Source organism: Petaurus breviceps, unplaced genomic scaffold, assembly GCF_028583685.1.
Source record: "Petaurus breviceps papuanus isolate PSGF00001 unplaced genomic scaffold, PetGlider_PUasm1.0 128, whole genome shotgun sequence".
NCBI classification, from domain to species: domain Eukaryota; kingdom Metazoa; phylum Chordata; class Mammalia; order Diprotodontia; family Petauridae; genus Petaurus; species Petaurus breviceps.
Genome location: NW_027185664.1, coordinates 9,864,586 through 9,878,455, shown reverse-complemented (window position 1 = coordinate 9,878,455; position 13,870 = coordinate 9,864,586). Strand labels below are relative to the sequence as shown.

The window sequence follows — 13,870 nt, the reverse complement described above, 5'->3', positions numbered from 1 at the left end:
ACATTTAAAATAATTTCCTTCTTAAAAAGTCAGTCTCAAAAATACGATGAAAGAGAAGCAGGATGTGCCCAATTTGTGGTCCTTCTTTTGCTTCTATAAAATTTAAAATGAATTTCTGGATCACTCCTGTTTATATTAGCCTAATCCCCAAAAAAATAAATTACTGTTCATTTTCTCAGCAGCATGGAAGTACCATCTAATAGATTGCCTTTTCAATTTCGGCAGTTATGTTAAGAGTATCTATCAATTCCAAATCACCAAGCTAGGCCCAGCCTTAAAATGTCTTAAAATAAAATGAATGTAGTGAGGGAAACCAAGATCCAATAAGTTAAATCTGTAAGTATTTTTTAATATGAAACTTTAGAAGAGAGTGTTCAACTAGAAGCCATTGGTTAAGCAAAACAGATGACTACTTAATTGAATATATCTGAAATCTAAAATCATATATGACAAGATAACCAGTAATTAAAGGCAACAGGTATTCTTCTGGTGGACAAGTAAGCTTTCCTCTCTATAAGGCAAAGTTTGAATGAATATGAAACATCTTAGTTTCCATCCAAACATACCTAAAAAAGGAACTGAATTTTCAAGGAAAGTCTTGAATCCTTGCAAAAGTCCCATGGAACACAGCTGAAGAATAGGGTCTTCTGTATCCTAAAATGGAATATCTCTAGCTTCAGAGACAGGCAGGTCTACTATTCTGTAATTCACATGATAACCTGGGCTGTCATCAGTTTGTTAAAGAAAAAGCAAAGGAATGGGTGTTTTCCATCAATATAAGAGGCTTCAGCACATGCACCAGAGCACTTTGGCTCTGATGGGACAAAGATCAATGTCCTTCTGGGAAGTGACATTAAACAATGGACATGTATAACTCTTGGGGGGAAAACAACTTGGGTTAAAAATCATAGCAAATTCATATGGCAACTTTTGGGCTAATAGCATGTGAAAGAACTGGTTGAAAAATTAATTCTAACACAGTTGCTCCATTCTTTAGATGTTTCGCATTTTATGGTATGCTGAGATGTGTCCTTGGAAGGGCCTTCAGAGATAACTCAATCCACCCATTCCACTTTCACTGAACATATCAAGAAAATGAGGCATATCATTAACATATCAAGAAAATGCCTCATTTTAGTGGCTCTATTCATGGACACATAGGAACTACAGCTGGAAAGCTCATAGAGATTGGCTTTCCCCTTACAGAAAAAGAAACTGAGGCCTGGATTTATGTGACCTGCTCAAGATCCAACAGAGCAAGTGACTGAGCTGGGGTTTGAAACCAGAACTTCTGGGTCCTAACTCACTGTCTCATAAATAACAGCCTTTGCAATGGAAAACAAAACAAAACAAAACAAAACATTTCTTATTAAACACATTTTTCACTTGATGTCATCCCTAACAAGCACACTTATTTACAAATGGAAGTTGACAGTCTTAAATCACAGTCAAGCACTGAAGTTGTAATCCTGATTCTGAGCAAGGCAGCAGAGTGCAGTAGCACAGAACTGTATTAAAGGGTCCTTCAGCGGCCCCCAACTCTTCCCATTCCTCATCTAAAATAACCCATCCCCAGGGTGTCACTTCTCAGTGGCATCTGGCCAACCAAATTTCCTTTCACCATCCAAAGGGGATCGGCTCCCATATCAAATGAAAACGCACTGCAGGAATTTGCAATTATAATATGCGAGGTTCTATTTTACATCCAATACACCAAACAAGTTTGAAAAGAGAATCAAGTGTTTTCCATGGGGAAGAAGCAAATTTCCCCATTAGTTCAGGATGGCAGAATCCCCACACTGGGGAGGGAGTGCTCTTCCCCAAATGCTTGTCTGACTGCTCTGAACGTTTTCTTCCCACCAAGCCGGGGAAAACTTCTTTACAGAAGCCACCCATGGGTAACCTTTGGAAGATCAGAGACAGCAGCAAATTAACATTCTCATTTAGACTATGTTTTTTAAAAATATATTAAACAGTAGAACTTGTTCAGAAACTGAGGCCATCATAATAAGGAGTCTTCCAGGGTCTGGAGCTCCCATAATCCAATACACATTGAAGGTTTATTTCCGTAGTCTAATTAGCATCAGATAGGGAGAGGTGTCTTCGGCCATGAATTCACTGTAGGAAAAAAATCACATATGATTAATGGAATCGGTTAGAAGTTCAAGATCAAAATTTAAGGTCACAATCCCCATCACACAGCTGCTATCAATTTACATGGCTTATTGTGTCCTCCTCCAGAGGTCCTAAGGTTCATTGAACATCTCTGACCAAGTCTGCAGGACACCCTGGCCAGCTCATAGCACACTGGCCCACCCTGTCATTTAACTGCCCAGCTGCCCACCTTTCGTATTTTTTTTTCCAAAAATAGGAGACCATGCTCCAAAACATTAATGCTGTGATTTTTTTCAACCATAATAAAAAAATTTTTTTAAGTTTCAAAACATAAAATCAGGATCATTAGACTTATGCCTCATAGGGACCTTAGAGATTATTTAGTCTAATTCTTTATGAGGAAACTGAGACTTGGACTTGGACTGGGTATGAGGTAAAATCACAGAATGTAGGCCATAAAGTTAGGAAAACCTAATTAAAATCCTGCTTCTAGGTGGCCCTGGTCCTGGCTAGAGCAATGGCCCTGGATTCTAGAGGACCTGAATTGAAATTAGGCTGCAGACATTTACTAGCTGTGTGACCCTGGGCAAGTCATTTAACCCCATTGCCTCCTGTCTCCTCCCGCCCCCCCATACCAAAAAAAAAAACAAACCCAAAAACAAACTTCCTGCTTTTGATATTTAAAAGCTATGTGATCACAGGTGTCTTCAAGCCTCAGTTTCCACCTCTGTAAAATGCGAGTAATTAGAACATTGACTTCACAGGATTATTGTGAGGATCAAGTATGATAAATGTTGTAATAAATTGCATTTGATAAATTATGCAAAGCAATTCATAAAGCTAACTATTGTTATTGTCATGCCCAGAGTTCTGCAACTAGTGAGGAACAGAGCAAAGCTTTTATCTGATTCTCCCTCAAATACCCTATAACCACTTAGTTCCTCAACCTGCTAACTCCCCATGAGCTTACTCTATGCCCCCTCAACCACCCTTACTCCCCTACTGAATAAAGTTCAATGGCTCCCTATGGCCTCCAACAACAAATATAACATATTCTGTTTGGCATTCAAAGCCCTCCATAAGCCAGCTACCTCCTACCTTTCCAACCTTCTTATACCTCACTCCCCTCACATACCCTTCAATCCAGTCCACTGATCTGGCTACCTGTCAGACAAGACGCTCCATCTCTCAGCTCCAGGCATTCTTTCTGGCTGTTCCCCATGCCTAGAATGTTCACCCTCCTTCCCTCGGCCTACTGGCTACCCTGGCTTCCATCTCATCTTTTACTGGAAGCCTCCTCAAACTCCTCTTAATTCTGGAGACTTCCTTCTGCTAATTATTTCCTATTTATCTTGTGCATAACTTGTTCGTATGCATCTATTGACATGCTGTCTCCCCCATTAGATCGGAAGCTCTCTGAGGGCAGGAGCCATCCTTCGCTTCTTTTTGTGTCCCCAGTGCTTAGCACAGGGCCTGGCAAATTGCAGGCCTTTAATCAACGTTTATTGATTGATTGACTGAATCCAGATTCAGTGTTCTTAACACTATGCTAATGAAAAAATTCGGCTCATTTCTCCCAGTTGAAACTGAAAGTACTGGGAAAAATTATTTTTCTTTCTCTTGCACCTTCCATTTTGACTCACTCACAACTAGAGACCATTTGAACAACATGACTTACAGGATCACAGACTTAGAGCTTAGTCATCATTCCTTCTTTTTACAAATAAGGAAACTGAGGCCGAAAGAAGTTAAGAGGTTTACCCAAGGATACACAGATAGAAAGTGGCAGAGTCAGGATCTGAACCCATGTCTTCTGACCTCACATCCAGAATTCTTTCTGAGGCACTTCAAACAAAAGCCTCCAGATCGTAAAATGAACAAACATTTAAACACACACACACACACACACACACACACACATAACACAAGGAACATCTATCGTATTTTCCATCAGGGACCTGGCCACAAAAGAGTGGCTTTGTCCCCATCTTGGCATAGATCTGAGCCCCACTTTCTGTTCCCCCATCCAACGGAGGACCAATCTGCCTCCCAGTTGTTAAGAGCCCTGAAACTAGCACTGTATAGTAGTAGATAGAACACTAGGGTTGAAATCAGAACGCCTGGGTTTGAGATCTGGCTTCAGCACTCACTCTCTATGATGCTGGGAAAGTCACTTCTCTCTGCATCTCTGCTACACTATCTGCCTCACTGTGTCTTCCTGAGGAGAGGGTCTCACAAAATGCAAAGAGTCATATAAACATACCTACGGCCATTATCCACACTGAGACGGTCAGGAATCTACACAATTTATGAAATACATTAATTTGGGGTGGCCAGGTGGCTCAGAGAGTAAGAGCACTGGCCCCAGAGTTGAGATGACCTGGGATCGAATCCGGGCTCAGATACTTAGCACCACACCCAGAAATAACTGGCTGTGTAACCTTGAGCAAGGTACTTAACCCCAATTGCTTAAAAAAAAAGAAATACATTAATTTTATCCCTTTCCTGGACACCTCTGGGCTGAGATTTTTTTTTTGCGCTAGTAGACATTATAGGAAAGTGGCTAAAAGATGACAATTTGTGACCTAGGGCCCCTAAAACTTTATGACTTGGCTCAGAAACTGTTTTCCCCTTTAGTCCCTAATTACATATATCATTAGGAAAGAGATGTGCCACAGTAAACAGTTTAAAGTATGAGATGAATCTGTCTGGATTCCCAGACTGACACTAATCACAATGGGCTTGATTCTCTACTCCATGCACTGTGCCCATGGAGGTTCAGAAAATCAAAATGTGCCCTAAGGGGATTAGTTTGAGAAACCTAAAAGCTTCTGCTAGAATGGGAAATTTTTAATTGCATCTTTAATGATATGTGTAATTATGGACTATAGTTTTTTTTTTCTTTATGGAAGCAATTCTGTGGAATATCAAAGAAACAGGACGTAGGCCTGGAAGTGTTCTGCCATTTGCAAAATATTTAAACATCTAAGTAATTTATTCTTCTTTATAATTTCTATCAAAGCATAATTCTGGACATGAGCATTAACCCTTTTATCACAACAATTTTTGTGAGAATCTGTTATGTGTTTAGCACTGTGCCAGATGTTACAAAGAATTAAAGGAAGCAGGGGGAAAAATTATTTCTGCCCTCTCCTATAATCTAGTTGCGCAGATAAGACACAGACCACATGAAAAGTGAAATAATAACAAAAGACATTTTGTGATTAAATGCTAATTTGGTCAATGCAGAGAGAAGCTGCTGTTAACTAGACTAAATAATGTTAATTGAGTGCAAGAGGAATGATCACTACAGGTTAGAATTGAGCAAAGCCTTGAAGAATGAGTGGGCTTCAAATAGGCAGAAAGGCTGGAGGGATGGAAGAAAGTATTGGAGAATATTGTCAACCATGATGTGGGAAATGTATGCCATGCTCTGGAGATACTGAGAGGCTCAATCAAGTTAGAGAAGAACTTCTGGTTTTGCAGCCAATGTGGAGAAAGATGAAAGATAACTCTGGAAAAGTAACTTGGAACCTGATTATGGATAGCCTCAAATGTCAGGCTAATGAAGCTGGCTTTGCTCCCCCGTGATGAAGAGTCACGATTTCAAGCAAAGGAGCAATATGATGAAAGTGCTCCTTTACAAAGATTAAAATGCCAGCATTGTGCAGGATGTGCTGAAATGTGTTTGGTGTAAGGTGGGGGATACTGGAAGCAAGTAAAGCATTTAGGATCCTTGCAGAGATCTAAGCATGAGGTAAGAAGGACCTGAATTGGGGAGGTCACCATGGAATGTAAAGGAAGGGATAGATTCATGAGAAATTATAAAACAGTAGATAGGATTTGGTGATCTGATAACATGGGGAAGAGGAAAACTCAAAGGTGACGAAAATTTTAATCCTGGATGTCTATAAAATGATGTTAGTGATAGAAAGAGGGCAACAGAAAGTGGCAAGATAGCATATTTGAAAGCACTATATCAGTAAAAGGCACACATTTTTCAAGGATATGCATGTCCTAGGGAAAATATTCCACTTTTTCTCATTAAAAAAAACATTTACAGAATGCTTATCAAGCATTGTAAAGTTTTGGCAGGCCAAATTTAAATAATATTCTTGACTAGGTTCTAACCAAGTAAGTACAATTCAGTTCAGCTAAATTTGAGAATGATGACAAATGTAAATGATTAAAAAATATTTATTCCATGCAGCTGTCAAAAGTGGAGCTAGGAATTCTCCAATCACAGCTGGCAAAAGCCAACCACAGGGTCATTATGCACCATGCTCTCAGCTTGATGGGCTCCTTACAAAGAAAAAAAGAAATTGAGTCCATTTTGCTACATTTCTGTTCATAAATATACAATCCATTCCTACTCACTTCTTTTCATAATACTAAAGTAGATAAAACCTTTTGATTCCTTTACATGTCAAGATCCCACAATTTTATCAGTGTAGATAAAGGAGGAAGGGAAGGCGGGAAAGAATAGGCCTTTGTATAGTACCTACTATGTGCCAAGCACATGCTAAGAACTATTTACAAATGTTATCTCATTTAAGATAGTGCAGGTGGCTTCATCATCGATAGAGACTAGAAAGTTTTTTGTGACATAAATCTTTGAAAATGGCTAAAAAATAATCTAGTCCTCTGTGATATGGTCAATCCAGTGAGAAGCTGCTCTTAACTAGAATAACTGGGGATAGTTTTTCATCCTGTTCATACTTAGAATGGGAACAGAGACTGGACTTGTCATTTCACTGGTATTGGCAGTTTCCGGTGAGGGACTTTCTCTACCAACAGATGTTAGCAATTTCCCTCAAACCTAGAGCCTTAGAGAATGGTGCTCTGAGTCTTTTTTTGCATCCTGGACCCTTCTGGCAGTCTCATGAAGCTATGGAATCCTACTTGGAATAATAGTTTTAAATGCATGAAATAAAATATATAGGAATGCCAAGGAAATTCATTACATTTAAATATTTATCAAAATATATTTTTTAAAAGTTTGTGGATCCCATGTTAAGAACTCCTGAAAAAGTATGTATCCTAGAACAAGGGGAGGTTGAATGATTTGCCTGGGAATATACAGCCAGTGTATTCAGAACAAACACCATTCTTCCTGGTTCCAAGACCACCTTTCCATCCTCTATATCACGCTGTCTCAAGTTCATATTTATGTTATTTAAAAAGATTCGATGTTGTCTGTATTTTATCAATACAAAGTAGTAATAATTTCGCACAGATCCAAAGTCATATACATAATTACATTCTACATGAGATGTGGTGGAACAAGGAGAAAAGGAAAGACCTCACCTCGTGGAGACTCCCTTAGACACCTTCATCTTGGAGTTATCTGACCAAAGTTCAATCTTGCTTTTTAGATCTTTATTCTAAAATGGAAAAGAAAATTCTATCAAGGTTGGGTAGAAACCCTGACATGGAATGACACTTTTGCATATATGGACTGGGTTCTTTTCTACCTAAAGCCTATGTCCCTCCTTAGAAACTAGTCAGACTATATTGAGTCATTCTTGAGATCACTGATCACAGTACATTAATGGCATAATGTCTTCAATGATGTCCTGAAAAGAATAAGCACCTGGGAAAATGCCTAATCTCATATGGGCTCAAGCAATTTTCTGATTTGGGGTCTGAAATTCAACTGGTGAAAATAATCAGTCTTGAGAAATTCACTTGAAGAATTCCAGAAAATCAATTAAAAACTTAGTTGAAACAATTAACAACTTTAGCAAAATATTAGGATATAAATTAAACCCACATAAATCATCAACATTTCTATAGATTGCCAACAAAGTATAGCAGCAAGAGATAGAAAGAGAAATTCCATTTAAAATAAAATAATTAGAAAATATGAAATACTTGGGACTCTACTTGCCAAGACAAACCCAGGAACTATATGAGCACACTTACAAAATACTCTTCACACAAATAAAGTCAGATCTAAACAACTGGAAAAATACTAATTGCTCATGGGTAAGACAAGCCAATACAATAAAAATTACAATTCTACCTAAATTAATTTATTTATTCAGCACTATACCAATCAAACTACCAAAACGTATCTTATAGAGCTAGAAAAAATAATAACAAAATTCATCTGGAAGAACAAAGGTCAAGAATATCAAGGGAATCAATGAAAAATATGAAGGAAGGTAGCTTTACTATACCAGATCTCAAATTGTATTACAAAGCAGTAATCCTCAAAACAATTTGATACTGGTTTAGAAATAGAGGGGTGGACCAGTATAATAAATAAAAGTACACAATATACAATAGTAAATGACCATAGAAATCTATTGTTTGATCAATGCAAAGATCCCAGCTTTTGGAACAAGAACTTACTATATGACAAAAACTGCTGGGTAAACTAGAAAACAGTTCAGGAGAAACTAGGTATAGACCAACATCTCACGCCATATACCAAGATAAGGTCAAAATGTTTACATGATTTAGACATTAAGGGTAATATCATATGCAAATTAGGGGAGCATGGAATAGTTCACCTGTCAGATCTATGGAAAATAGAAGAATAGTGAGCATTACAGGATGTAAAATGGATAATTTTGATTACACTAAGTTAAAAAAGTTTTACAAAAATAAAACCAATGCAGCCAATATTAGAAGGAAAGCAGGAAACTGGGGGAAATGTTTCACAGCACATTTCTCTGATAAAGGCCTCATTTCTTGAATATATAGAGAACTGAGTTAATTTCATAAGACTACTAATCATTCCCCAATTCATAAGTGGTCAAAGGATAGGAACAGGCAGTATGCAGAAAATATCAAAGTTATCTATAGTGACATAAAAAAGGTCCTAAATCACTGTTGATTAGAGAAATACAAATTAAAACCACTCTAAGGTACCAACTCATACCTAACAGATTAGCTAATATGACAGAAAAGGAAAATTGTAAATGCTAGAAAGGATGTGTGAAAATTGGAAAACTAATGCTCTGTTAGTAAATCTGTGAACTGATCTAATATCGTGGGCCCCTTGGGCACCAGCCCCAGGTGTGAGCAAAGACATGGCAGAGAATTAACCAGGCGGGTAGTTCTTAGGGTAGAACTCCATTTATTTATCCTGAGGACAAGGTTTTTATAGAATGAGACAAAGGAAGGGGACTCAAGTATTCATAGCATTATCTTAGTCTGTCACATCCTGGAAGTAGCATGGCAATAAGGTCTTTTGTTCTCTAGGTGCCAGAAAATCTTAGGAAAAGTCAGTTAACTCCTTTCCTATGCAGTCACATTACAAAGGATGCTCTTGGGAGCTGGCTGTAAGGCCTAAAGCCAAAGCAGTATCATCAAGTACATCTGCGTAGGAACTGACCACCTAAGAATTCAGATAATTTGGTTTTGAACAACTAAAGTCTTGGGGCAGAGCCTATTGGTCTCAGAACTCAAACAACATCCTTATAAGTGTAACCCATATCAAAAGAACTCAGGAGCTAACCTGACAAAAAGTCAAAGAGGTCTCAAAGAGGTCTTTGATATTCGGGTCCACTGATATCTGAGTCCCGGATCAAGCCTCTTTGGCTCCCCACAATCTAACCATTCTAGGGAGCAATTTGGAACCATGGCCAAAAGGATTAAAAAAAACTGTGCATGTACTTTTATCTAGTGATGCCATTACTAGGTCTGTACTCCAAAGATATCAAAGAAAAAGGAAAAGGACAGACACGTGCAAAAATATTTGTAGCAGCTATTTTTGTAATGGCAAAGAATTGGAAATTGAGAGGATACCCATCAATTGGGGAATGGCTGGACAAGTTGTGGTATATGATTGTGATGGAATACTATTTGTGCTATAAGAAATAGTGAACAGGTGGATTTCAGAAAAACCTGAAAGACTTATATGAACTGATAAAAGTGAAGTGAGCAGAACCAGAACACTGCACATAGTTACAGCGATATTGTGGGATGAACAACTGTGAATGACTTAGCCACTGATCTTAGACAATGCCAAAGGACTCATGATGAAAAGGGCTATCCACCTCCAGAGAAAAAATTGAAGGAGTGTGAACGCAGATCAAAGCATATTGGATTTGGAGTCAGGAAGACCGGGGGAGGATGATATGTAAACAACCATGTATATAACAATGAGGGTGATGATATGTAAATAGTCATGTACAAATGTAAGTGGGAGGTAATCTTAGAAGGTACCAGCAGCTCACACTTCTAAATGGGGAAATAAGAAAAATAAATACATGCGAAACTGAATAATACTTAAGAACTTTAAAGTTGACAAAGCATGATATATATCATATATATATACACACACACAACACACACTTATATGTGCATAAACATATAATTATATACACACATACATACAATTTCACTTGACCCTCAAAACAATCTTGGGAGGTATGTGCTATCATTATTATTATTACTATTTCCCAAATGGGGAAACTGGGGCTGAGAGGTTACCTGACTTACCCAGGATGACACAGCTTGACTGAGGCAGGATTCACACTCGGGTCTTCCTGACTCCAAATCCAGAGCCCTATCCATTGTATCACTAGCTACCAGTTAAAACAAAATAACGACAATATTGCCCCCAAACAGCAATATGGTTATGAGAGAAAGAGGAGGTGGGGATTTCTATGATTTCAGAGGTGAGAGACCATCAGGAAGTGGTCATAGAAAGCCTCACAGAAAAAGGACTTTGAAAGACCAGTTATGATTTTGGTTGAAAAAAAAAAAGAGAAGGTACCAAGGAAGAAAAATGAGCAAGGGAAGTGAGATCTTTGTTTCACACGTGGTGGGTCTAATCATAGTCTCTAAACACGATAGATACTCCATCTCCTATCTCTGCACCTTTGCATTGGCTGTACCCCATGCCTGGAGTGCTTTCCCTTCTAATCTCCCCTTCTTGGAATCTCTAGTTTTCTCCAAAGTCTAGTTCAAGCTCTACCTTCTATACAAGGTTTTTCCTGAACCCTTCCAGCTGGTAGTGTCTCTGTGCCAAAAACAAACTTGGATTTATTTTGTACATATTCTGTTTATAATACATATACCCAAACACATACATATGTGCATATACATATATGTGTGTATACATATGTAAATACACAGATATATAATTGTGCATGTGTATTGCACAGGCATGTATTTGTATATACACACCGGTTGTTGCATTGCAACTGGGTTAGTGTACACACAGTGCATGTGTGAACATACATACACAATGCATGTATCTATGTGGGTATGTGTGCAAATGCATGTGTATATTGCAGCTGTATATGTGTGTGTACATTGTTATGTGTGCCTATACATATGTGTACGTACACATATATTGTTGTGTAGCTATAGATGTACACTGCCTTCCAGGTCTCCCTTACTGAACATTATGTTAACTCACACTCATAGTTAGTTGTCAATGGAGAAAAGTGCTACAGCAGTATGGACTTAACCTGTCATTTCATTGACGTAGGAACTTTTAGGTAAGGAAAGCCTCCCCCTACCAAGACAGGTTGGCCACTCTGCCATTTAGAGACTTAGAGAGATGCTTAGATCACTAAGAGGTTAAAGTGACTTGTCTAGTCACACAGACATATGTGTCAGAAGCTAGGTCTTCCTGGGTTCAAGGCCATCTCTCTCTCCAGGATGCCCATCTCTATACCAGAGGAATGTTCTGAGATGGTACGTGATTAGAAGTGACTAAAATTCACTTCCTGAATTATCACCCCCAGTTCTCTCTATAACTCATGTAAATAGATATACTGGGTAGGAAAGCATCCTCCTTGCCAAGATGACAGGATTTAATTTGCTGTTCTTCAGTCTCCCCATATGCTTTACCATCTCTGTTCATGTGATAATGTTTTCCTTACACAGGCTTTTATGATGTTTCTACTAAATGAGACACTTATATAAGTTCTGCATTAATTGCTTTTTGTCAAATAGAAATTATCTGAGCCAATGGCAAAACTGTTTGCCAGTCACGGCTCTGGTTCAGCACAGCCTACAGTCATTTTCTTCTCTAAAACATTCTTATATCTGCCCTTATTACTGAAGCACAGCAACTCATATCTGAAAGAGAATGGTGGATGTACAGTTACACACAAGGATTTACAAATGGAAACACATGAAAATGGAAGATAATATTTAAAATATACTTAAAAGTGAACAGGTTATCAGCGAAAGGTGCTTGAACTCTGGTATATTTGCCAGAAGCTTCAAATGAAGATGAAAAAGTCTAAAAAACTGAAAGGAAAGGAATTAAGAATCTTAAAAAGAGTCAGACTGAAATCATGTTCTAGTGACATTTAAAAGAGATTTAAAAAAACCTGAATGAACAAAATAATATACAAGAAAAAACTGTACAGTGTTGAATCAGTAAATCTCACCCCCAAAATGGAAAAAAAATGAAGGCATAATTTATAAGGAAGAGAAAGAGCCTCACAAAATTGAAAGATAATTTCCCCCAGAATTTTTGAATACTTGGAACCAGAAATGGAAGAAAAAGGTATTATATACAGTAACTGTGATAACCACACTAATAAAACCTAAATGCCATTGGAATTATTCACAGTACATGAAGGCATTTACCTGTCTCTATCTTGTAGACCTTTTTTTTTTCTAGTTTCATAATCTTTTTAGTCAAGAAAAAGAGTACTTTCCATGTGTCTCAAAATCTTCATCTCCGTTAGAAGAGCCTCTTCAGCCATGATAATCAATATTCTGGCCTTCTTGAGACCACTGCACTGCTTAATGAGATCCCAAGCTACAGAATGGCCCTCAAGTCCCTGTGAAACCTACCACATCTGTAAATTCTCTTCTCACAAGTTGATGAAAACTTCCATAACCAGTCAGAGAAGCTGTGTGGTATTGTCTGCCCATCTCAAAGCCTAGACTGGAAATACGTGATTATTGCCTTCTTCCTATCGAAAAGCAAGTTTCCTCACTTTACTCAACAAATGTGAAGGATTTGAACATCCATCTGTTTGTTTTCTAAAATATTCAGTTTTCAATATGGAAGAAGGTATCCCAGAAAACATGAATGTGGAACAAATTGAGGATGGGGTGCCCTATCTTATACATCGTCATTCCCCTACAAAGGGACTTTGCGTCAGTCCTGTAAGCTTAAAGTAAAGGAAATATTTCCCTGGGGATATTTTTTTTAAATCTTTAAAAAACCAGCCCTTTTTATTCACTAATATAAAGTACTTTACTTAAAGAATAATTTATTCCAATGGAATAGGGAAAAATTCTACTCCCACAGAATCGGAGTTCCTATCTTATTGTGTCTATGTTTTTTATTCATTCATTTAATGAATCACTTATAAATAACTAGTGCATGCATGGTCCCAAACCTATCAGTCAACAAGCATTCATTAAGAACGTGTCTGTTACAACATGACTAATGTGGAAGTATGTTTAATATGATTATATATGTATAGTGTATATCTAATTGCATGCCATCTTGGGGAGGGGGGGAGGCGATGGGAGGAGGGAAATTTAGAACTCAAAATCTTACAAAAGTGAAAAATAAAAATAAATATTTTTTTTTAAAAAAAGAACTTACATGTTAGACACTATGCTACCCATGGGGGTAGCAAAAAAGGCCAAAAACAAACAAACATGCAAACCCCCGTTACTGTCCTCAAGGACACATTTGATTGGGAGAGACAATATATAAGAAAATGAGCTACATACAAGAAACATACAGAGTAAGTTAAAGTAATCAAAAAAGAGAAGGCAGCTGAGTGAACTAGATAAGGCCTCTTCCAGTATTTCT

At 37.8% G+C, this 13,870-nt stretch overlaps 1 protein-coding gene across 2 annotated transcripts in view; it reads right to left on the bottom strand.

The window, feature by feature from the left end:
• Positions 1–1,670: 1,670 nt before the first annotated feature.
• The window catches only part of LOC138172099 (coiled-coil domain-containing protein 68-like), a 91,764-nt gene continuing 79,564 nt past the window's right edge, over positions 1,671–13,870 (bottom strand). For both annotated transcript variants that reach the window (XM_069101682.1, XM_069101674.1), the window contains 2 exons: positions 7,423–7,499; positions 1,671–2,118 (listed from right to left, as the gene is read on the bottom strand). In XM_069101682.1, the coding sequence (XP_068957783.1) occupies positions 2,061–2,118; positions 7,423–7,499 (135 nt within the window). In that variant the 3' untranslated portion in view covers positions 1,671–2,060. The remainder of the gene's footprint in view (positions 2,119–7,422; positions 7,500–13,870) is intronic.